This window comes from Mytilus trossulus, chromosome 5, assembly GCF_036588685.1.
Source record: "Mytilus trossulus isolate FHL-02 chromosome 5, PNRI_Mtr1.1.1.hap1, whole genome shotgun sequence".
In the NCBI taxonomy this organism is placed as follows: domain Eukaryota; kingdom Metazoa; phylum Mollusca; class Bivalvia; order Mytilida; family Mytilidae; genus Mytilus; species Mytilus trossulus.
Genome location: NC_086377.1, coordinates 6,533,740 through 6,560,286, shown reverse-complemented (window position 1 = coordinate 6,560,286; position 26,547 = coordinate 6,533,740). Strand labels below are relative to the sequence as shown.

At 32.1% G+C, this 26,547-nt stretch overlaps 1 protein-coding gene across 3 annotated transcripts; it reads right to left on the bottom strand.

Annotated features, from left to right (window-relative positions):
* Nucleotides 1–13,089: 13,089 nt before the first annotated feature.
* Nucleotides 13,090–21,285, bottom strand: LOC134718488 (alpha-(1,3)-fucosyltransferase 7-like). 3 transcript variants are annotated; one of them, XM_063581054.1, is made up of 3 exons: nucleotides 21,147–21,285; nucleotides 13,972–15,139; nucleotides 13,090–13,309 (listed from the first exon to the last, which is right to left on the bottom strand). In XM_063581054.1, exons 2-3 carry the CDS (start codon nucleotides 15,136–15,138, stop codon nucleotides 13,232–13,234), a joined length of 1,245 nt encoding a protein of 414 aa, XP_063437124.1. In that variant the 5' UTR covers nucleotide 15,139; nucleotides 21,147–21,285; the 3' UTR covers nucleotides 13,090–13,231. The 3 variants fall into 3 exon arrangements, with proteins under 3 accessions (XP_063437124.1, XP_063437126.1, XP_063437125.1); XM_063581056.1 differs by lacking the exon at nucleotides 21,147–21,285 and adding an exon at nucleotides 21,062–21,112; XM_063581055.1 differs by lacking the exon at nucleotides 21,147–21,285 and adding an exon at nucleotides 20,385–20,566.
* Nucleotides 21,286–26,547: the final 5,262 nt, after the last annotated feature.

The following is a 26,547-nucleotide window of genomic DNA, read 5'->3' as shown; positions in this document are numbered from 1 at the left end:
GTCTTTTATTAACACGATAAGCTGATGGGAACCATCATACATTTTAGAATCGGGACCTATTCTTTATTTATTCTTAATTAATCGCATTATGATCCATCAATTGGTTATCATTTCGGTCTTCCAAACACATTTAGAAGCTTGTTTAATTATTAGTAAAATTATGAACTAAAACATATGTGTAGGACTCTAAAGTGCGATGGTACTCTAAAGTGCGATGGTCACGCTAAAGTGCGATGGTATACGCCAAAGTACGATGATGTCTCACGCTAAAGTGCGATGGTTGTTTGTTCGCTAAAGTACGATGGTATATCACGCTAAAGTGCGATGGACCTAAAGGGTAAGGTTCGGAGCTTTATAAAAAAAACGTTATAAAGAACACTAAATGTAAAAATAGTCCTTTTGTATAATCTAGTATTATAAGGTGTATACCATAGATGTGAAAGGGCAGTATAATTTAACAGTAGTCTTAAGTGAATGATTCTCAAAGACCGACCACGTAATAATTGCTCAAGAGGTAATTTAGGTGTCACAGAATACTATATATTTCTTGTAAATAATTTTTGACAACTCGTGCGTATTAAATATTGTTATAACTGGTGTAGCTTGCCGTACACACTGTGACAATCTATCGCTTATGGTAACACCTCCCCTTACAATCGTTCTTTTAAAATTAAAAGATACAAAATTCGATTATTGTTGGAATATGTAACATTGATTTATTTGTTTAATTTAAATGAGAGAGAAAGGCGATGTTTGCCGAGCTTAATTTTCGCCTTTTTTGTAGCGACTACACATCCATTTTATATTTTCCTGCAATGTACCATCTAATCATGTTTTAGTCGACAATTTATAATTTACGCATGGAAATATGTACCTTTATTTTGCCGACGTTACTTTTCAATAAAGCGACAACATTTTTACGGAGACCGCAAAATATACTGCAAACATAAACAATGATTCAAATGCATCCGTTCGCTTCTAAGCATGATACAGGAAAGTTATGTGAATACTATATATATAGGGCCTAAAGTAAAACGGTCGACTGCAGGATACAAGTTCTTCTTCCAGCTACCAAAATAAAACACCTTTGCTTTAGTCGACAACGCACGGTAAGGTTTAAATCAATTAAGTCATTGACATTTGGTTGAAAAGTTCTTAATCAAATATTTGTAATTTGTCTTCCGGGGTGTTCATTTTTAGTCTGTAAAACGACTGATAACGTCATAATCCAACTACGTATCGTACGTCTATACTTTCGCAGAACATCGGAATTTAGCGTATGTAGGAATCGCACTTTAGCGTAGACCATCGCACTTTAGCGTGACCATCGTACTTTAGCGTCCCCATCGCACTTTAGAGTCCTACATATGTACACGTTAAGGTATTTGTGTCTAGCAAAGAGCTACATGCCATTTTAAGGGCATACGATACAGTTACAGGGAAGGTAATGACGTTGCTAACGTAATTTGTTATTTTTGCGACGTCAAACTGTGTTATATCGGGAAAAGATGCATTTTTCAACTGATTTTTATCATTCAAACTAATTTAATTTGAAAACGAGTTCATGGACCCCTATTTTTCAAAACGGCATTTTGTTTCATTTTCCAGGGAGATTATGTGACCCAAATTTTATAAAACTGTAAATAGAGGATTTTTTTTTATTTTGATAAACATGCAGTAAAAAATGACGTTTTTTCCTCAAATCATGAACATTTGATAAATATGAGTTATTTCTGAATGAAAAAATGCATATTTTTTAGGATATTTATAAAATACAGAAATTACCGATTATTTAACAAAAACCAATTTGTGTTTATCTTTTATAACAAAAAAGTTATGTCTTTCTTTCAAAAAAGAAAGTACGGCCACAAATCTGAATTTCGAGCAAATATATAAAATTTCGACCTCATTTTAAACAAAAAGTAGCACATGAAGGTATACTTTTTATTCCATATTTGATTTAATCAGGTAAAAAATAGCCTATATGCAAATTTTCATGAACTTGTAAATACAGGATCAAAACTGTATCGTATGCCCTTAAGGTACAAATCATAAGTTTGAGGTTTAATTTTATCTACGAATACTAGGAATTTGAAAACTTGATATCAGTAAAACATCTGTTGTTCATTTTTAGGTACAGTTTGAAATGATTTTCAGCATGACTAACACACATGTAATTCCCTTTAGTGACTTTTCAAAACATTTGTAGGCATATATAAATACCATGATGAAGACATAATATTTCAGTCAGTCTGGAGCTGGCATACCATTAACTGCTAGTAGTCTTTTGTTAATTTACGAACTATTGCAATTTTGCTTATTTTTTTGGCTGATACCTATTCTGACATCGGGCCACTCGGTGGAAACAGACAAACCAGAGAGATTTCAGAAGATTGATCTCCAGGTCAAAGTAGGGGTAAACTTTGACCAACCGAGGCCCCCAAAGTACCCATTCTAGTTTAGACTCCGGTCTGGGTACCAGAGATGTGTGTGAGAGGGTGAAAAAAAACCTTCTGATGTACTGATATTTTTAGCACCCCGAGTGAGGATCGAACTCGGGATCGTCAGCACAGTAGTCATCGGTATTAACCACTAGACCACGAACTCATACTAAATTTATGCCGTCATACTTTGAACGACTAAATTATTTTTATGTGTACCTGTGCGAATTTCAAACGCGCAATTTTACACCAGTACTGAAAACCTTCTATCCTTTACGGGTAGACTTTACATGCATAAATTAAGTCGTATAAGAATAACAAAATTAGTATGTTTAATTTGATGTAAACCTTTTTGTGCTTCATCGTTACATTTGTTGTTTTTACAGTGATATTAAGATGATAACACATTATTGACTTCTGTACCCCTATTTTTGACATTTTTACTCTTTGAGTAGTTTGTTTTGTTCATTCATCGTTGACAATGTAATGGAATTTGATGCGACTGTCATAAAAGTGAGAGGTTTAGCTAGCTATAAAACCAGGTTCAATCCAACATTTTCCACATTAGAAAATGCCTGTACCAAGTCAGGAATATGACATTTGTTATCCATTCGTTTGATGTGTTTGGACTTTTTATTTTGCCCTTTGATTTTTGATTTTCATTTTTGAATTTTCCTCGGAGTTTAGTATTTCTGTGTTTTTACTTTTACATATAAAAATAACAAGTACAATACCATTATGCTCAGATAAGTCCGTATGATATACAGTATTGAAAATATCTGCATTTGACATGTTTAGATTTGTTTCTTCTATATTGGGGAATATTCAATTTTACGAATTTCATAAATTTGTTAAAACACTTAGACATTTGAATCAAGATAAATAAGGGTTCAACTTTTGATATACCTGACATTCTATATAATTTTGTTAAGTATAACACATTTTATGTATAAAACTAAAAACAAATAACAGCTGTATAAATATGTTATTTTCTAACATTAAACATGCCGGAATAAGATACTTGATGTATTCCAACTATCAAATGTACAGATTTCAATAAAATCTGATAAATAAAAATGAAGGTTCAACTTCAATTGGAAGATTTTTGATCATACATGTATCACCAATGCAAGTACTGAAAAAAAAAACAATTGTTACAGTTTATAGTGCGTTATGTTGTAGTCTTGTTATTGACTGCTTAATAGGGTTACATGTAAAACAGCTGATCTGTTAAAATTTAAAAAAAATCTTTTTTTATAAAATTGTGTTTTCATGTTAAAATCATAAAGTAGTGTGAAAATGTGACTAAATCGAAAGCAATTTGGGGGTTTCCACGAAGAATACAAAATTAATAGCACTGAAATCAAAATATGTTTTTCTACTTTCTGTATAATGTTTTACTAGGCCGCGCCACTCTCAGTAAACATGATATTGATATAAATATATGATTTAATTAAACCTAATCTTTTAACATAACATGTTTAATCCAATAAAAAAAAAGTTCAGAACATTTAGGATTTTGTTTTCACTCCATGTTTTAACATGCACCGGAAACGGCAGTTGTAATACAAGACTAGTACTTATACGACATTTTACCTGTTTGGTTAAGATTGCTTTTATGAGTTTGCCTATTTAGTTATATAATCAATATATTTGTCATCATATTACTATAATTATATATATGGAATGTCTTCATAACCAGTGTACTTATTGTTATAGTTTCAATGTGGTAAGACAAGACATAGTTTATAGTAATAAAAGTAATGCACATTTGACATGTTTGATAGTTTGTTTTCTTATGTTATGTTAAATTTTACTTTGTCGAACATGGTTTGCAAGAAATCAAAACGATATGAGAAGATGTGGTATGAGTGCCAATTTGGCAATTATCAAATCAAATCACAGTTTGTTCAAGTTAACCGTTATCATGGCTATAGGCCAAAGTACGTCAACAAAAACTAAACATTTTGGGGCACACTGATGCAGACTTTGTTTTTGATGATACTTATTTCTGTCCGAAAAAAATCTACATTTATTTACATTTATTTTTAGGGAGACACATCATCGTGTTACTAGGTATATTATGTAAAGTATGCGTTTTTGTAATAATTTTCCTTTACATTTGCCAATTTAAACAAGATCAAACAATAAAATACAATTTAGGCATTATTTTACAAGATATATGATAGACCTATGATCGTAGACGATAGACAAGAACTATATACAAGATGAAACTGTTATACGCATCGTTTGTTTTATACTAGGTCAACCGTAAATCCATATTCCATTTACTCGTTTTGGTGTAACATGCCAACTGGGTTTTTTAAAAAGTGTGTAAAAAATTAAAACTATGACTTTTGTTTTGGAATCGTTCTGTCAATTAACTAAATCAAATTGTGCCGTTATTGCATGTCATTCCATGGCAAATTAAGAACACACTGAAAATGCTTTGGCTAAATACGAAAATAAGTTATCCATTCTATCAAACTTGAAATCAATGATATCAACAATGCTGATCTTGTTTGCCGACTTTTACTGCACTTACACCGAATTTTGCAACTAATATCAGTGTGAATAATACAAAAACTTGAACACATTCAAAATAAAAATGAGTAAAAGAAGAATGAAACTGAAATCTGAACAAAAATAAAGTGGCTATTTGTAAGGTTTTGAATAGCATGATAAACCAATTTGTTTGTTAGGTTTTTTGCTCGGTTTCCTTTTTGAATTGATTTGTACAAGTAATTGTTTGGCAATGTATAGCTTGCAGTTCTGTGTAAACCATAACTCCGTGTTTAAGATCGTAATTTGACTTAGGGAGTAACCATGTTACTTCAAGAAAGGGGGTGTATTTTATGCGTTTGAGCATATCGTAACAAATATTATTCTTATCCAAATATGTTGTTCAAATTCTGTTCAAAATTTAAGATAAGGTATTGGGGAAATCTGCATTCAGACTATATCTTCCTCAATTACATTATGGCTTGAATAAAGAGTTGTCATATGGGCGCTCATATCCAACCTTGATGATATACAAAGTACCTAAACTTTAAAAAGATTAAGCATTCAAATGAGAACATCAAAAACGGCGGAAACACACAAAAATAGCATATAACATAACAAACTAATTATATTATATGTTCCGGACCATATAAGTATTTGGACCATATGCGTATGGTCATGACAATATGTGTATACTCATATGGTCCGATCATACGCGTATGGTCGGACCATATGAGTATAATACTCGTTCTGTTATTAACGGGCCGGACCATATGAGTATTTGAACCGTATAGGTATATATATTTTTTTCAAATTACATTATAAACGTTTCAATAATACAAAAGCTGTATTTCAAAAAACAGTGATGGTTTAAAACATGACAATTTTTTAATTTTATAATCCAAAAAACTACATAAAAATTTAATATTGATGCCATAGTTAGTTTTCCTCGCTAGTTACATTCGTGCATGTAGACTTGGATGACATTAACTTCCACAAGATATCATAGCTTTTTTGCATTTGCAAGAAATTTGTGCACGATCTTTTTCATTTACACATTTTGCATGTTTTGTTTGCGAGTGAAAAACAAGCCTTTTTGCAGCTGCGTACAGTGATACCGGGGTTTTTGGCAATTCTGATGTCTATACGGTGTTTTTAAGAAGCTCTAGATCTCAAATATCGTAAAATTACTGCAATATACCATCTTCACAACACAACTTAAACAAACTAATAGTATGCTACTTTCCATTGACTTCTTGTGTAACAGTTCATTAAGAAATTTTTGGAATTTAATTTTTTAGTCGACATATTGCCATTTACTCGTAATAACAAATCGGTAATGACCATCGGTATAAAATATGTTTACTTTAAATTTGACAATTAAGTAAAATTAACTATGTGAAACTTCTTATTTTTATTTAGCTTATCTTTTTATTATATAATGATAAAATTACCTATATGATAGCGTCTTTTGAATGAACGGGCATACCATATGAAGAGGTTGGAAGTATTAAAAGTAAACTGTAAAAGAGTGTTAATTACCCCGACCATACGCGTATGGTCGGACCATATGAGAATATACCCATATGGTCATGACCATACGCGTATGGTCCAAATACTCGACATATGGTCCGGAACATATACACACAAAACGAAAAATATCTATTCCTAAACCCTAGGTTTTCTGGAAGGATGAACAAAACCTGCTTCTTGCTGGACACCTGCCTTGTTGCGAATTATAAGTCATGTCTTGAGAATAAGGGAAGAAATGTATGACAGTTCATTGAAAATCATTTAAAGCAATAAACAAGATATATTACATATCTTAGAGAACAGGGGGAAATCAACAAGAGAACTAACGAACGTACAAACAAACATTATTGTCAAAATGTTTATTATGTTTTGGGGCATTCCCTTTTTTTAACGTGTGAATTGCTATGAGAATATAATACAACAAATGCAGCTTCCTCTAAACTGTTATTCTGATTGTCAATCCTTAGTTTTTCTATACATTTAGATGCGTAAGTACTAACCGTTTTAATTTCTTGTTGAACAAAAGCAAAAACAGATGTTCCATAATATTCTTCACCATTTGTGTATCACAAATAACATGCTCTGTTGATTTACAAATAGAGCATGAATATCCATTAGACGCTGGCTATTAATAAACAAACAAATACATGTTTTTGGATGAAGAGTTGTCTCATTGGCACTCAGACCACATTTTCCTATATCTAACCTGTCTAATACATGTAAAGTTATCGCTATAAAGGGAATCTTGATATTATTAATCTTGAAGTCTTCAACTTTATCTCGAAATCTTTTGTTTGTTTTATCTTTAAGATCGTCCTCTTTGTTTAAGAGTAAAATTATTTCATCTAGCAAGGAATATGAAAGTAAAAAATGATAATTTGTCTAGATTAATATATATATATTACTTTAAAAAATAAAGGATCCTTAGATTATTCATAATCCCGGAAACCATCTTAGGGAATTTGTAAAATAAGTATTAAAATGTTCAGTGGTTATGTAAAATCACTGGTCATTTTCAAGGCGTTCATTATCACTGAACTAGTATATATTTGTTTAGGGGCCAGTTGAAGGACGCCTCCGGGTGCGGGAATTTCTCGCTACATTGAAGACCTGTTGGTGACCTTCTGCTGTTGTTTTTTTTATTTGGTCGGGTTGTTGTCTCGTTGACACATTCCCCATTTCCATTCTCAATTTTATCATTTTCAAGGATTATAAATAATAACTAATGATTTTAGTAATTCTACATATTCCCTGAAAAATCATATGTTCTCTTGTTTTCAAATGTTAGGCATTTGTGTTCTGGTGTATTAAACATAGAAAAGCGCTTGAACGCATCAAATTTGTACTTTGTAACGCCTTGTTTTATTTTTGATTCGAGCGTCACTGATGATATTTATAGAAGCCTTATGTTTTTGTTTTAAGCTCACAAAAACGTTTTGATCAATATTTAAAATTTAAATAACACTTTATAATCCGATGGGTTGTAGGAGTTTATAATGTTTTACTTTCACCATGATAACCAGAAACGCTCAAGCATGAAACTTTAAAGACTACGATGAATACGTAGTATATAATGTACGGAGATGAATGATCAAAGGGACCGAGGAACATAAACCTCAGGTGATCTGTTAGAATCTAAGGTGATTTAATACAAAAAATTTCGATCGTGTCAGTACCTGACTACCTAGCTGATTATACCCTGTTAGAAATAGTTCACAAGCCACGGCGTCTACTTACTGTTAGAAAATTAAACAGGGTAGCTTAAAACACGTATTTCCATTAACATATATATAACTATTACACACAGACATGTCAACACTTTAATGCTTCTCCTGGAATCATATTTGGCAAACGACAACAATTACAACCAAAGGGTGGATGTTGTCATAGCGATCTGTGCAATCATAATCTAGCGTCTGCTTTGACAACACAGAAAACAACACCTACACTGGGGATTCCGACAACGACAACACCACGTCCGACAGTCAATAGTAAGTTGTTTTTTACCTCGTTGTATTAAACAAAGCCCCTCACACCGATATTCCCTAGACAACAACACCGATTCCTTTATGAAAATACGGATTTGTTTGTGTTATTTTAATTTGCTGTTACAAAATATCAGACATTATTATAAATTAAGGAATGTATCTCCCTCATGCAAAGCTCTGATTCCTTTCACGGATTTGGCTTTACTTTTTGGACCTTTTTAGGTATAGCGCTCTTCATGCTGACTTGTTTCTTAATTATTATGAGGCTGACTTTATGCAGGAAAATCTTAGGAAGAAAGATAAGAAGTTAGCAATATCCTTTAACTCTAATTTCCGCTATATAGATGACGTTCTTTCACTTAACAATTCAAAATTTGGTGACTATGGGGAACGCATCTATCCCATCGAATTGGAGATAAAGGATACTACAGATACAGTTAAGTCCGCTTCATATCTTGACTTACATCTAGAAATTGACAATGAGGGTCGGTTGAAGACAAAACTTTACGCCAAAAGAGATGATTTCAGCTTTCCAATTGTGAACTTTCCATTTCTAAGTAGCAACATTCCAGCAGCACCTACATACGGGGTATATATGTGCTTATGGACCTGCATACGGGGTATACATGTGATTATGGACTTTCCGTATTGATTTTCCACTGAGTTCAGTATTTTTGTGATTTTACTTTTTTCTCCCAATTGATACGATATTCCCGTGCTTGCATTTCCTATCATGATTTTCTTGATAGAGGGTTACTGCTCACAAGGAAGCTATTAAACCGAGAGTTCCAAATGGTGATTTTGAAATCATCCCTTCGTAAATTTTACGGACGCCATCACGAGTTGGTTGACCGTTATGGAATAACCGTTTCACAAATGATATCGGATATGTTCCTTACGTCGTAATTAAAATCCCCTTCCCTTTCATGAATTTGACCTACCGAATAAGACTATTTACCGGATTTGTAATCACATAAGCAACACGACGGGTGCTGCATGTGGAGCAGAATCTGCTTACCCGTCCGGAGCACCTGAGATCAACCCTTGTTATTGGTGGGGTTCGTGTTGTTTATTCTTTAGTTTTCTATGTTGTGTCATGTGTACTATTGTTTTCCTGTTTGTCTTTTTCATTTTTAGCCATGGCGTTGTCAGATTGTTTTAGATTTATGAGTTTGACTGTCCCTTTGGTATCTTTCGTCCCTCTTTTATATAAGCTTTGGATTTCATATATTTTGGCCACGAGCATCACCGAGGAAACATGTATTGTCGAAATGCGCATCTGGTGCAAAAAAATAGGTACCGTTAATGTTATTACTACCACTGGGTCGATGCCTCTGCTGGTTGACTATTAGTTCTCGAGGGTATCACCAGCTCAGTAGACAGTAATTCGGTACTGGAATGAAAATATGGTTTTGTTTGTGTTATTAAAGTTTGCTGTTACAAAATATTAGAAATTATTATAAATTAAGGAATGTATCTCCCTCATGCAAAGCTCTGATTTCTTTCACGGATTTGGCTTTACTTTTTGAAACTTTTGAATTATAGCTCTTCGTCTTTTATATAAGCTTTGGATTTCATATATTTTGGCCACGAGCATCACCGAAGAGACATGTACTGTCGAAATGCGCATCTGATGCAAGAAAATTGGAACCGTTAATTTTATTATATCAATACATCCTTTAATTAATATGTCAGAGAGATTCTAGAACCGATTCCTATATCGACAAAAACAATGCATCTGCTTACCAATAACAATCAAATCATTTGAAAAATCTTTTTAAACACTACTAATTTCGTTTATCTTGTGTGCTTTTCTGGATTTATCTTCATCAAAAACGCAACATTTGACAGTCCCATGTAGAGAACTTATTATAAGAAGAGCTATTTATAAAAATGAATTTAAAAAATGTCAAATTCAACTCAAGTCACCTTTGATAAACAGAGTCGTAATCTTGTTTTAATCAACAATACACTTATGATTTGGAAACATAACCATGCTAACTATGTCAAATTCAGTGAAAGATGAAAAGAGAAAAATACACAGAAAGCAAACCACAAAACTTTAAATAGAACAACAAGAATGCATATGCTCTTGACCAGAGTGACATAGAAAGGAAAATAATTGTAAGGGTACATTGGGAAATATTTTTTATTTCTCATTGTAATGTTTTTTTGGCAGGCTGTAGTATTAACCTTTACATTCAATGTCCGACGGGGTACATTGCCCATAACAACTTATGTTACCTATTTGAAACTGTATCAATGTCTTGGAAAAATGCAAAGGTATATTCACTATAGAAAAAAGTAAATTAACAAAAACACTGAACTCAAATTTAAAACGGAAAGTCCCTAATCAAATTGCATTTCTAAAAGTTCAAACACATCAGACGAATAATTTAACAACTGTCAAATTCCTGACTTTTCTTATGTAGAGTCAGAGGAGACGCAATACTATATGTTATATCAGGTCGAGTAGTCTGTTTATAAGATAGTTTCTTTAGAATGTATTTGAACTGCAGAACAGCGTTCCATAAACGTCAATAAACGATAAATAAGCCACAGTAGTGCCTAGCAGTTCAACAGTCATAAATCGATTGAGAAAATACAAATTCGAGTTTCAAACTTAAACCGTGGAAAACACATCAACAAAGTTAGGAATACAACGCAACAACAAAAAGACACGCGAACTAACTTAAACATCTATATTACAACAACTGCGATACCTGACGTGTTACTTAAAAATGTTATAGTTTTAATAATTCAATGATCTTTAATTAAGTCTTTAAATTTTCTACGAATGAATTCATTCGGGTTTATTTCTATATTAATCTTTTTTTCCAAATAACTATTTATATTTCAGAATTATTGTACAAGTTACTGTGGTTCCCTTATAGACTTTGTTTCGGACAATGAAATGGGTCATAAATTGATGTTTTACCGCATTCAATTTTATTTGACCAAATCAATATATTTGAACTTATAAAACCTTTCCACTTCAAATGAGCATTAGCTTCGACATTTATAAAATTATAATGTTATTTTTCGGGGTTTTTTGTTTTTGTTTTTTTTATTGTTTTTTTTTTTACTCGCTCCAATATTTATTAAAACCTCAATTGTGAAATCCTTTAGAAGTCAGTTTGGGTTCAATTTTGTCACAAAATAAGCTCAATTACGACAATGACGCCACATTTGCTAACAAGTTAACAACTTAACTTATATGTAGCTGATAACACATATCAATATAGCAATCAATTGCTATTTTGGTGTTTTTTCATGTTGTGATGTTATACTATTGTTCCAGGTAAGGGTGAAAGTTGGTACCTATTAAAATGTGCCAACCCGCTGTATTTTGTTGCACCTGTCCTAAGTCAGGCACATGATACTCGGTGGTTGTCATTTGTCGCTGTGGTTCATGAATATTTATCGTTTTGGGTTTTTATGTATACTAGACCGTTGGTTTTTCCTGTTTGAATGGTTCTTTACTAGTCATTTTGCTGCCCTTGATAAATTGCTCTTTGGTGTTAGCCACAGCTTCGTGCTGAAGACCTTTTGATTGACCGTTAATGGTAACTTTTACAAATTATGACTTGAATGTAAAGTTGACTTATGAGCACTCCTGTCACATTTTCTTATATCTATAGAATGTGTACCTTTGTGCCATTCGAGGCATTGGGATAAATATATACTATACATATAAATAATCTCTTTACATCTACAGATTTTCTTCTTCTTTGACATTTGAGTCGTAATTTTTTAACAATGTACGACTTAATTACATCTTTAAACCTACATATATAATGTTCTTCACAGCATTTGGAATGCATAATATACAATTATATAATATGTCTTCTACAGATATCGGTCTTCTGAGACATTGCTAGCATTAAGATAAAATTCATATTTTTGCAGATGGTAGTTATTGGTCAGCGGCAACAACACATCTTGGAAGTCATGATTTGGGTATGGGATAGCACGGGTAATCATTTGACCTCTGACTTTACCCATGATTTAGGTACTGCACTATTAGGACAATGTGGAAGTGTGCATCATCATTTGGAGTCCACTTTATGTGCTTCCAGATTTCCGCCAGCTTCTAAAACGACAATACGTTCTGGATAAATATGATTAAAAATGTCTCAAATATGCTATTACGAGATAAATGAAATATTCAATACAAACAATTATAATACAAAAACAATAAAATGCCAAATTGCTATTAATACTTTTGAACGAAAAACAAACCGTGTTGTTAGTGTGTGTATCGTTCAGTATTTCAATTTGCACAGAACTTTCAAATCCGTCATGCAATAGCTCTGGTTTCTCGAGCAAAGTTGGCCTTATCCTCTTGGTCCCTTCTTGGTTTTTTTTTATATCTTCAACGTTAGAATAACATTTTTTCGATTTAAATTGGCATCGAAAAGTACTGAAGAGACATTGATACTCCAAATGCTCCTCTAGTGCACCGTCGTTAGCATTCCCTTACATTGATATACATTTAATATGAAATTAATTGTTCCAAATATTGAACTGATGGCACACTTAAAGGTTTGTAGTTTTATTTTGGGTCTTTTACGTATAGCGCTATCCTTCAACAAGTATGTAATATGCTTCAATTGTATAACAAATAATGTAGTTGATTTTATTCCATGCAATAGTATTCAACAGTGATGCAGTATGATTGTGTTGTAGAACAAAGAATACATTTTATGTTATAACAAGTTGTATGATATTCAAATTTACCAATCCATCCCTTCGAAGAATAATTGATTAATTAAATATTCTCAAATCAACAAGATTGCCGTCAAACAAAAATCTCTTGATTAATCGTCGTATTTGATTCTGGAACTGAAAAAAAAGATAAATGCATTGTAGATGGTTATTAGTCAATTATCAAAATAAAAATTTGTTCAGACTGCCTATTGTGTAAAAATCAAGTTTATTTCGTGCATTTTTTTTCAAATTATTAATTATAATCAAACGTATCGGTCACCGGAGATTTTCAATGCACATTGAAGATATGCACATTTTAAATATTTTCATTTTTTTTTACCTTGAAGTTTTATAACATTCACACTTTTAATAGTTAAGGGACGTAAATGCTTTATCAAGTTTCTACTTTAAACATGTTACAATGTTGTTTCTGAAGGAGATCTGAGATTGTTTGTACCATTTTATTCGGGGTCCATGTTTCACTTTTATCTCTAGTTTCAGTATAGTGTTGTCAATCGTGCGTGTTTGTATTCCTCCAATCATGTCTCTTTATCTTTTCGGATGCTTCGTCTGTTCAACCTGTCTTTCAGTGTGTTATGCAGCATATTCAAAAAATGAAGCAAGCAGAAAGAAAAAAATTAAGAACACATGCAATTTCGAAGGGTTGGGTATGTGTGCAACACACAAGCTTACGAAAAGATGTAATTAAAAAATCTAATCGGCTTTGTACAAAACTTTAATCGATATCAATCTGCATTTTATCTAAACCGAACAAACTAAACCAGGTCTCAACTTACTGTAAATCGTTGGCAGTAATCATCCCTCAGCCATCCCTCTAGATCAGTATACACTTTAGCTGGTACACTTTTGTCGTAGAGAGCGGTGCAAAAGTTACAAAAACTATTCCAAAACGAGGTATAAATCTGAAAATGGTCTCTCCATTTAAAATAACTCTGAAATAACGTGCTGTTCCGACTAACTTTAGTAAGATATTCGGCGAGACTTTTTATATTTGGAAAATCATAAACATTTATATATGATTTAGGAGGCACCGGTACATCTCGTTGAGCTGCTTTCCAATTGACAACGGGAATGATTCCTTTAGAAAGAGTATCCCAGAACTTCTCCGTCACATAGTCTCGACAATTACTGTCCTCAAAAGCCAGACGAAATCTGTATCGTCTCAGAGTATTTGGAGGTAAACATGAATTATGTTTTATTTCACATTTCAAACTCCCACATTCACCGTAATAATCGACATTGATGTGCTGACTTATTTCATTGACTAGTCTGTACCGCTCGGCATCATCGGCACAACGACTGACAACTGCGTAAGCCATCTTATCTCTGTGGTGTGCTGGGTATATAGGTGGATTAATACGCGAGACATTCGGAAGAAGTTCATTCGGAATAGGTTCATACATCCCGTATGGCATAAACACAGTGGAATGTCTCCTGTATGAAATAGTCCAGTTAAATACGTTTGCCCATGGTGTGAAACTCTCTTGCACAAAGATATTAGGTTCATTAATGAATAAAGCCCACACCTGTGAAAGAAGTCTTTTAGTGGGTAAATCGTTCAGAAACAAATCTTTGTCTGTAAAATGAAATAGTACAGCATCACTTTGTGGTAAATCGTCTCTATTGTTAGTAATAGTACATTGCTTGGGGCAGTGTTTTGTATGTGATGGTATTGTATGAAGCCATTCGTATGTTTCAAAGTACTTAGTCCATAACAGTATTACTTTATTTGTTTGATCGGGTCCGAACTGTCTATCTGGAAATGTTTTGACATACGGGTGATATGTGTTGGATATTAGTCCATAGTGAGGTATTGGCCATAGAGATTTGTCGTTATCCCTATAGTACATTGTCACTAAAGTTGTCATGGTAATCGCTAAGATGACGTAAAACACATTCTTCCACCTTGTTTTGTATCTTCTCTTTAAAAGAGGACATGGCATTCTGTAACAGAAAATAAAGACATCACTGTGACCTACTTTCATGTGTGCTTTTTTAACTTTTCATTGTGTTTTCTCTCATTTTTCTCTAATATTCCTTTACGCTATATTAATGTAAAACATAAGCAATAAACTTGATGTCTCTTGTAAAAGCATCTATATATTTTTATATATTCTTAAAAGCAAATAATTTGTTAATATACCCAACAAGATTAAATCGAATTAAAAAGGGAAAGTTATTTTTGAAACGGAATGAAATATGGCTATGGTCGATTTTCACTTCGTTTTATACATTTTTTTCCTCTTAACCTACTGTTATCAAAACAGTGTTTATAAAAGAAAAACAGTAAGTACATGCTAGATGTTGCTTTTACAGTGTTTATGCTTCAGTGGTTCCAGCTAAATTTTGGTGTTTTCATCTTTTTTTCTTATACTGTATGTAATAGGTCTACTAAACTTGGTGTATGGAAATATTTTATGATGCACATTACTGTCTCGCAGCTTTTATTTGACCTTGATCCCATTTTCACTGTTCATTGCTCAGTGTTATTTTTGTGTGTTTTGGTCTGTTTTTCTTATACTGTATGTAAAAGGTCAACTATATTTGTTGTATGGAAGGATTGTAAGCTGTACATGGCTGTCTGGCATGGTTCGTACCTCATTTTCATGGCTCATTGGTCAATGTTTAGGGTTTTGTGTTAAGTCTGTTTCTTAGAAACTATAAGGTCAACTAAATTTAGTGTATTAAATGATTGTAAAGTGTACATGTATTTCTCGTTTGGTTTATATGACCTTGAACTCATTTTCTAGGATCATGTTTAGTTTATGCAATATAGTAAAGCTTTCTGATATCAATGATTAGTAAAGAGGGCGAGACATTTCAGCGTGTGCATTCATCATCATGTTACTTTTTATCTGTTCTATTGTACTAAAAAGATAAGTGAGTTTGGAGAAGTTAGTTTAGAACAAACAAGTAAATATCATATCTTAAAATTGCTGTATCATCTATTCCTTTTTTAGTAAAATGGGCAGCTAGTTTGGATCAAATAAGTATAGGGTAAAATCCTAATTTTTATATTTTTTACTAGAAAGATCCGTTAGTTTAAATAAAACAGGAGTATAGTCCTATCTTAAAGGAGTAGGTCCGATTTTGGCCTCAAATTTCAGGTTCATCCGACGAAAGATGTTGACCACTTTTTAAACACTTAAGTGTCTATCTTATTTGAATCAACTTATTGATGTTAAAGATTTCAACTAATTTAGCCATTTAAAATGCTCCGATGCAAGCTCAAATATGAAAAATCTACCAATCAAATATGCTGAAAAATGTCACTTTAAAGATGTGTTTTGGTCAAAAATGAAAGTGGCCGCATCCGTGTTCATCCTCAACCTTTATATACGTTATGTATTATCATCAAATACAACTTACATTTAAATATTTTTGCTGAACACGAATGTAACCACTTTCGTTTTACACGGAGACCGTCTAAAATTCAACCAAAATGCTAGAATTGTGAAGATTTCAGTAATTTAGCATGACTTAATGGTGCAAGTACTCGATATATGTACATCGTATTGTCAAAAACAGCTCATATTTATGTAGCAGAAGCATTCTACTGTCCAATAAATAACTAAAAGTTTACATATTAACAATTTTGTAAAACTGCTATATTTTGGGGCCAAAAAGGGGTCTTACTGGACCTACAACTTTGTCAAAGTTTACCTTTTTTTCTCAAAAGAGCAGTAAGTTTGGATAAAACAGGAAAAGTGTCATGTTTTATGTTTCTATGTATCTGTTCTAGTTTACTAAAAAGATCCGTTTTGTTTGGATAAAACAGGAATAGGTTCATATAATTAATTTTCCAGATCAGTTACATTTTCAAGCTGATTTTACAGGTAGGAATTTGGAATGAAATCTTAGTAAAGTTAAGTTCGTGTAGTTTTCTGTCAATGAATAGATACCTTTTCACTACTTGTGTATGGTCATATGAATCGGTGTACAACATGTTTATAAAAAATTGAAGATGAGTTTCATTGTATATGTGAATGCCATCACTATCAAGACGAGAGGGAAAAGTTTCATGATGACATTGTTAATATTATACCATGCTTTTGTAATTTAGATAATTTAAAATAAATTTAGATATTTAATGAACTGTTCGGAGACTGATGTTCTCACCAGATTTTCTTTTATATAGACAAATGCATTTTAATTAGACATTCATCAGTGGGAATAATTGCTTAATATTAAAGTTGGAGTTTTGTCTATTGCTTGTTATAAGTGTCACAATTGTTGTCTGTTATGTTTTATTTTTGTTTTGTCTTGTATAATTTATATTGATTTCTATAGTCTCTCATAATTCTTTATAGAATGGCACTTGTATTTTAATTTATAAAATTACTGTTTTATTCAATGTATATATTATGATGATTGTATTATATGTATTGCAAGTGGTGAGACTCTAATAAAATATTGAATCTGAATCTGAATCTGTATATGATATGTGTTCATGTGTTTCAGCGATGATCCTTTTGTATTGGATTTTATACTGAATAAAATTAAAATTGGTTAATTAGTTAGTTTATATCTTAAAAATGATAACACGGGGATTTCTACTTAAATACGTAGAAATTATTTGAAAAGCTAGAAATCCAGCTGATGGGAATTTGAAAATTAGTTTGATTAAAAGACTGCTGGCAAACCCTAGCGGTGGCTGGCAGCAGTTGTTACTGGCAAACCTTATGCAGTATGGGGTGAAAGGGTTTTAAATCTTAAAAAAGAAAAGCTGATTGAGATATCTAAAAGATGTAAAAATTCTTTCTGGAAGGATGTTTTACTATGCTTTTCCGCTGCAAAACCTATTACTGAGATTTCTGTCAGTGACATTTTATTCTTAGATATTTTGAACTTTTCTTCTTTGGATGATTTCCTATATTACATTCAATGGGAAAAGGGGGGTGTGTAGTCAGTAAGTGACCTTATTAATCGTGAAAATATGATTTTTAATAAATTTAAGCAATTTCAAGAAAAAGTACAAACCAACAATTCTATTAAATATTATGGTTTGATATCAAAAATCCCTAACACTATGAAAAAATGCCTCAAAGAAAACTGTCTAAATCAAGATTTAGATAAGTCTAACACTGGCTATACTTTCTTAAAAAAAATAGGTGTAATTTGAAAGCCAAATTTGTATATAAAAACTTAGTAGATGAAGTCATTCAACTACCAACAATCAAATTTTTGAAATGGGAAGAACTGTTAGGTATTGATACTACAGAATGGTCAGAGTATTTCATGATAACAAAACAGTCTTGTAAAGATGCTTATTTAAGAACTGTTCAATATAAATTTTTACATAGAATTCTTGCAACTAATACCTTTTTGTACAAAATAAAATTAAAAGATACCAAATTATGTACTTTTTTGTAAACTTGAAGAAGAAACCATTGAACACCTGTTTTTTGATTGCCCAATAACTTTTCGATTGTGGCAGTCTTTTTCCAATATTGTGAAACATTTTTTTTGTAAATTTTGATCTCAACAAAGAGAATGTGTTTCTTGGTTGCAAACATGAAAGTTTATTATTGAATTTGCTAATCATAATTACAAAGAATTATATTTACAAATGTAAATTAAATGAAAAACCAAATATGATTCAGCGAAAGAATAAAATAAAGAAATACCAATTTCTTGAAAATCCTGTTGCAAAGAAAAATGATAAAGTCCAAGTCTGTGAAAAATTTTGGTCTCCTTTACATGTAATATTTATCTAAGTGTTGTTTTCATATTATCTATTTCAGTTCATAGAAGATTTTTTTTTATAAATTATGAGCAATTTTATTTCTTTAAAAAAATTGTATTAAAAAGTAAGTCATGACACATATTGTAGCAAAACAGATGAGTGAAAGTATTAGTGTTGAATGTGAGTAAGTCAGAGAGAGAGAGATAAATCTAATACAATTTTTATGTAACCTAAAATAATTTTATTGTTAACAATTAATTAGTCAGAGATTCTTTTTGTATATTGCTATATTTTTTCTTCTGTATTTACCCCTTGATACCATTGTCAGGTGGTAGTGTAATGGGGTGTGTAAAATCCTGACTATTGAAAAACAAATAAAAGATAAAAAAAAAAAAAAGGAATTTGGAATGAAATCTTAGTAAAGTTAAGTTCGTGTAGTTTTCTGTCAATGAATAGATACCTTATCACTACTTGTGTATGGCCATATGAATCGCTGTACAACATGTTTATATAAAATTGAAGATGAGTTTCATTGTATATGTGAATGCCATAACTATCAAGACGAGAGGGAAAAGTTTCATGATGACATTGTTAATATTATACCATGCTTTTGTAATTTAGATAATTTAAAATAAATTTAGATATTTAATGAACTGTTCGGAGACTGATGTTCTCACCAGATTTTCTTTTATATAGACAAATGCATTTTAATTAGACATTCATCAGTGGGAATAATTGCATAATATTAAAATTGGAGTTTTGTCTATTGCTTGTTATAAGTGTCACAATTGTTGTCTGTTATGTTTTATTTTTGTTTTGTCTTGTATATGATATGTGTTCATGTGTTTCAGCGATGATCCTTTTGTATTAGATTTTATACTGAATAAAATAAAAATTGGTTAATTAGTTAGTTTATATATGTCGTTTTCTTGTTTAATTGTGAAAATTTATCTCATAAATAATAACACGGTGACTTCTACTTAGATACGTAGAAATTATTTGAAAAGCTAGAAATCCAGCTGATGGGTTTATATCAAGTGTAAACTATATTTCTTGGTAGGTTTATGTATAAGATACACATAAATTGTGTTAGGCTTAATGGGTGTATCTAATTAACATTAAAACACGGGTTAATCCAGACGGGTAGCCCCCACCCCCCTTTTCGAGGGAAAAATTTTGCTTGATTATATGTGGAGTCGCTGAAGCTTGACTGTAGCGTTCCTTTACTGATAATGGGTACCCCACACTATTATAAAAAAATTCTAAATCCGTCACTGCACTTTATTATTTTTAAAGTAGAATAATTTATGACGGGGGATTGTCATCGATTTAATCATATATGTTATAGCAAGGCATGATAAACTGATGTAGCGTATCCAATTTCATTTATCGACATATATTGGTGTTAATCAATAATAGTTTCTTTATTAGTTTCAGTTTCATTCACAGAACACGAACCATGCAAAACCAATGGTGATATATATAAACAATTAATTATAATACCTGATTTATTAATTCACAGTTTATATTCCAATTGTTTAATCTGACAGCTAAGCACTATCATAATGATTCACATTATAAATCCATCTTTTTCAATTTTTTTTGTATACAATCTGCATGATATCTGATATTTTTATGTTAAATAATTTACACTATTCAATTTGAATCGATTTAAGAAATGTAAATCGTTCTCCATAAAAGTTTAAAATCCACTTTTAAGATAACAGAAGTCAAGGTTATCCGGTATGGTCATGAATTTCTAATTTTAGATTAAAAAAATCTACAAAGGAAGAAAAAGTAAAAGCCACACCTATAAATTAGAAATATTTTATCATAATAATAGCAATCATGTTTACGGGTATATGCTTGGTCAGTTTTCTAACAGATAATGGGTTGACTGTTTTTTGCAATACGTCTAGTGGCAAGTAGTTCATGCATAAACATGACGAGTCTTTAATAGCAGTGATAATGATATTTTTGTAAGCATATTCTAATTTTAAATTCTACTTTAAAAAAAAAAAAAAAAGATCTGACATATTATCTATGGTTTTTTTACCGTTAATATGGTCGACTTGTTGGTCAACAGATTCGATTTTACGTTATTAATGTATTTATAAATTTGAGGAATTTATGTGTTCCGATATACTCTATGTTTATTCCTTTCTAAAATATACACAAACCATACACTTTTAAATCCCCATATCTCTCATCGTGGTATATGTACCCTAAAAAAACGTATTTACAGTATTTAAGACAAGTGCTTACCTTTCCGGTATCAGATTTTTGTTAACAGATATTTACTCATATTTACAAGTTAATCGGGATTGATTTTCTCCGTCATGGGTCAAGGCATGCATGGATGGGATTGTACATACATAGTCAAAGTAAACATTTCTATCTCAGTCTCTGATAACGTCTTATACATAAAATATGTGGGAAACAGTTATTTAAAACCGTGAAACTGTGTGAAAATTAAAGATCAATGATATTCTTTTTAAAAATAAAAATGGATGAATTATATTATGCAATATGGTATTACGACATACACCATTCCTCTTTTGTATTAAGGGTAGACGGGTACCTGTTTGTTTACTCAAACGCTATTTTCGTCTCGATAACATACATGTCTGATTAGGAGACCTTATATATACTGAACTCTATAATCTTAAGCTAGTTTCTCTTTTTTCTCTAACCCTTCGTATCTTTTCTTATAATTTTGCACCTCGTTGCTCTCTTTATTCTTTACTTGGCTTTTTTCTTATTTTTTACCCATTATTTTGTATTCTGTACAAATCCAACATCGATCAGGAGGTGTAGCCCCTTATTGTAAGACCCGAAGGTGTAGCCCCTCATAGTAAAACCCGGAGGTGTAGCCTCTCACAGTAATAATATTGAGGTCCAATAGTATATGTGTATGGTCTAAGTCTATAGAATATAAAATTGAGAATAGAAATGGGGAATATGTCAAAGAGTCAACAACCCGAAAGAGCAGACACCAGACCAAGGCCAAAAATGGGTCTTCAACGCAGCGAGAAAACCCGCACACACCCTGAGACGGTCCCCAGTAGGCCCCTATATCATATTGTGTACTATTAAGAGAAAAATGTAATGTCTACTTGCCTATGTTTTCCTGATATTTCAATAGTTGATTGTTTTCCCATGTTAACGTCAAGTATCATATATCTCATGAACTTTTATAAGAGATGTTAGATGTCATAAGATATTGTTTTGTATACGTCCAGTATCAGATATTACATGCACTTTAGGAGAATCAGTAATGTATTTAAGTTCAGAGTAATTCCATGAATAAGAGAACCGACGACTGTCTAACACTTTCGCTTCAAATCCTCTCTATATAATAAGACATCCGACATTTTTATCATTGATATGATTACATATTGTTTTGTATTACGTCCAGTAAAAAATATTTCATGAACTTTTAAACGAGAAGCTAGATATGTTAATATTGTTTTATATTACGTCCAGTAACAAATAGTTCATGCACTTTAAGAGAATCAGCAATAGGGTAATTCCATGCCTAAGAGAACCGACGACTGTCTCACACTTTTGCTTCAAATCCTCTCTATATCATAAGACATCCGAAATTATCATTATAGATATGATTAGATATTGTTTTGTATTACGTCCAGTAACAAATAGTTCATGCACTTTAAGAGAATCAGCAATATGATGACGTTCAGGGTAATTCCATGCCTAAGAGAACCGACGACTGTCTCACACTTTTGCTTCAAATCCTCTCTATATCATAAGATATCCGACATTATCATTATAGATATGATTAGATATTGTTTTGTATTACGTCCAGTAACAAATAGTTCATGCACTTTAAGAGAATCAGCAATATGATGACGTTCAGGGTAATTCCATGCCTAAGAGAACCGACGACTGTCTCACACTTTTGCTTCAAATCCTCTCTATATCATAAGACATCCGAAATTATCATTATAGATATGATTTAAGAGAATCTGCAATATATTGAAGTTCCTGCTAATTCATGTCATCAGAATGGTAATTTTTTCACATTTCAGAAATACCATGTGTCACTTAATTCTGTTTCAAATCGTAACTACAGTAGGAAATTGGACCTTATATCAGATCATCCATCGGACATATAAACACATTCGGGGCCTTATATCAGATCAGCCATCGGACATATACACACATCCGGGGCCTTATATCAGATCATCCTAAGTAATCATTTCCGGATACTATAGCTTATTAATTCTTAAATACAGCTTTATCTATAAATATTGACCATTAACAAGAACAACAATTATGTATTGTTCATAGATTTTCCTTTGTAACTATAATAAGTTGAAAACACAAGCTTGAATATATATAAACCTGATACATATTTCTCCGACTGACTTGATAGAATCAGATACTATATCAAGATAGATTTATATCCAGAATCAATATAAATTTGCCTTTGAGTTTTGGACGCTGAAATGTAGATTATCATTCGTTTTGAGGTATTTTGAATAATATTAAGTTTCTGGTTGATCTATACTAGCATATTGATACAGCTATTTGAAAACTGAGCCTCATCAAGTTTTTTAGACGAAACACGCGTCTGGCGCCTAAATACTAAATTTAATCCTGGTATCTATGATGATATTGAGTTTATTATCGAGTCGATACTAAGAATTGAACGATGCACAGTAAGTGCGTGAATTTTTCTTGCTACCTGATTGGAAGATATTACGAGACGTGAATAATCACAGTTTATTGATTGGTTAGGACAATCCAAACCTAGTAAATGTCCCTCAATCCCGTAGAGTATCGGATATGTCTTCTCTATTTTAGCAATTAGATTTTGCCTGGTCATTAATCATGCACCTATTCATGATATTGGTACACAGGTAACTTTTATCTATAAATAGTCGAATCTTCTGGAGTTTCGTAAACAACAACGTTAAACGATTTATACTACTTCATAATATGTGATCTCACGTGTGTGGTAAAATGCTTGTGGTTATTCTAGTAAATGATTCAATCTACAAAGCGAAAACACTTTCCATTTTCATCAGCTAAGAGTCGACTTAGCCCTTTTTGAAAGGCTAACGCTTGTTTACAACCACTGTCGTCAATGCTACTGCTGGTGGAGTTGATAAATTTAAATGCGAAAGATCCAGGCATCTAGTAGCTCGAATGCCTCTAGTACTGAGCCTTTTTGGTTTCGAGCGTCACTGATGAGTCTTTTGTAAACGAAACGCGCGTTTGGCGTAAATACTAAATGCTGGTATCTATGAGGAGTTTATTCACAACCACTGGGTCGATGCCACTGCTGGTGTAGTTTTAATTCCTTAAGGGTATCACCAGCCAAGTAGTCAGCAATTCTGTTTAGTGCTGACATGAATTATCATTGATACGGTCATAATTATAAATTAACTGTTTACAAAACTTTTGAATTTTTGAAATACTAAGGCTTTTCTACCTCAGGAAAAGATTATCATAGCTGTATAATTACTAGCGTCCATAGACTATCCAACTATATACACATAACACTAATAAAAACCAAACTACAGTTCAACTTGAATTAAATAAGTACTTACCGTGCGACCAGTGGCGGATCCCGACATTTTCATAAGTGGGGGCCCACTGGTTAGCGGAAAGGTTGCTCGCTCCCGTCACGCTTCAGTGATTCCCTATAGTAATACAACCAACCCATTTTTGTGCTAATTTTAATTGCAAATTATGATACATTATATAATTGCGACAACATATAGTCCGCAGAATTTAATAAATACTAGTGAAATCAACATAGTAAAGATAACATCAAATAAATTCACATACTTTAATCACACTCACCTTTTTGCCAATGTACATGTAATCACGCATAAATCATTGCTGAATACTTGATTTTTTTTAGAACAAGATTATAAAATATTCGAATATACAGTATTGATTGTATTCATATTTAATATGGTTATCAAATAATCACTTGAAAATCTCCAAGTTTCCACATAATCAAAACCCAATATAGGTGTCATACCACCAATTACAAGTCCCTATCTGTTCAATCCAATTTTACAATTTTCACAGCTTTCTAAATATTTTACCTTAAGTTTAACTTGAAAGAAACCAGGTATATCCTAAATCGTACACGTATCAGCTTTCTACATGCCAATTTTCAACAGATGTTTAAAACAGGTTGCTCTTTTTTTTTAAAGTCAATACATGAACCTTAAAACTTTTTTATGCTAATTCTTATTTCAACTGAATTTCAAATTATATCTCAATGTTTTCATTATCATGTGTGTGGAGGATAATGTCCGTCGTCCGGCGTCCGGCGTCGTAAACTTTTACAAAAATCTTCTCCTCTGAAACTACTGGGCCAAATTAAACCAAACTTGGCCACAATCATCTTTGGGGTATCTAGTTTTAAAAATGTGTCCAGGCCATGGAACCAAGATGGCCGCCACGGCTAAAAATAGAACATAGGGCCAAATATATTTTTTGGCTTATAACTCCAAAACCAAAGCATTTGAGCGAATCTGACACCGTCACAGGGGTAAAATTGTTTATCAGGTCAAGATCTATCTGCCCTGAAATTTTCAGATGAATCGGACAACCTGTTGTTTGGTTGCTGCCCCAGAACTGGTAATTTTAAGGAAATTTTGCTGTTTTTGGTTATTATCTTGAATAATTTTATAGATAGAGATAAACTGTAAACAGCAATGATGTTCAGCAAAATAAGATTTACAAATAAGGCAACATGACGGAAATGGCCAATTGACCCCATAAGGAGTAATTGTCCTTTATGGTCAATTTTTAACAATTTTCATAAAAAAATTAAATTTTAGCAAACATTTTCCACTGAAACTACTCGGCCAAGTTCATTATAGATAGAGATAATTGTAAGCAGCAAGAATGTTCAGTAAGGTACGATGCACAAACGCATCATCATCAATAAACCACAATTTTGTCATGAATCCATCTGCTTTCTTTGTTTAACTAATATTCATATAGACCGAGGTGAACGACACAGGCTCTTTAGAGCCTCTAGTTTTAAGATAACAACAGTACTTATTTTATCCTTAGAGAAACCATGATTTTATCAAAATGTTGATTGTATTTAGATATTATGTTTAGCCAATAGAATGTATATAATCTGTCCATCATCAAAAGATGTGCAAAACAAGAGTGCCGGATTAATATTGTACGGTGTGGAATTGACTACTTGTTAACTTTAATAGAAATGTAAGCTTACTTCTATAATAACTAACATCCATAGACTGTTATTCTGTAAACATTTAATTTTCACCCCTTTTTTTCTCCAATCTTTAAGAAATAAATTAACCCCTTTTTTCTCTAATCTTCAAAAAATTAACCCCTTATTTCTTTAATCTTCATTTTTTTGCTCGTTATTCTCTAATCTTCATTTTTTAAGGGCATTATCCTTTATTCTTTAATCATTAACCCCATTCAAACTCTCATGTAATCACGCATAAATAACGCTGAATACTTTCAGTTTTTTTTAAAACAAGATTATAAAATAATCGAATATACAGTATCTAATCAAATAATAACTGGAAAATCTCCAAGTGATCACATAATCAAAATAAGCTGGTTCTCGTCTGACTAATACACTTTGTTTGAGTGAAGCGAATACAAGAGGATTCAGGCCAAAAGTGCCGGAAAT

What these genes read in the sequence shown, in the direction of transcription:
- LOC134718488 (XM_063581054.1), bottom strand. Translation starts at nt 15,138, where the DNA reads ATGCCATGTCCTCTTTTAAAGAGAAGATACAAAACAAGGTGGAAGAAT. An exon ending in ATTACTGCCAACGATTTACA is followed by an intron (nt 13,310 to 13,971) that starts GTAAGTTGAGAC and finishes CTTTTTTTTCAG; the next exon opens with TTCCAGAATCAAATACGACG.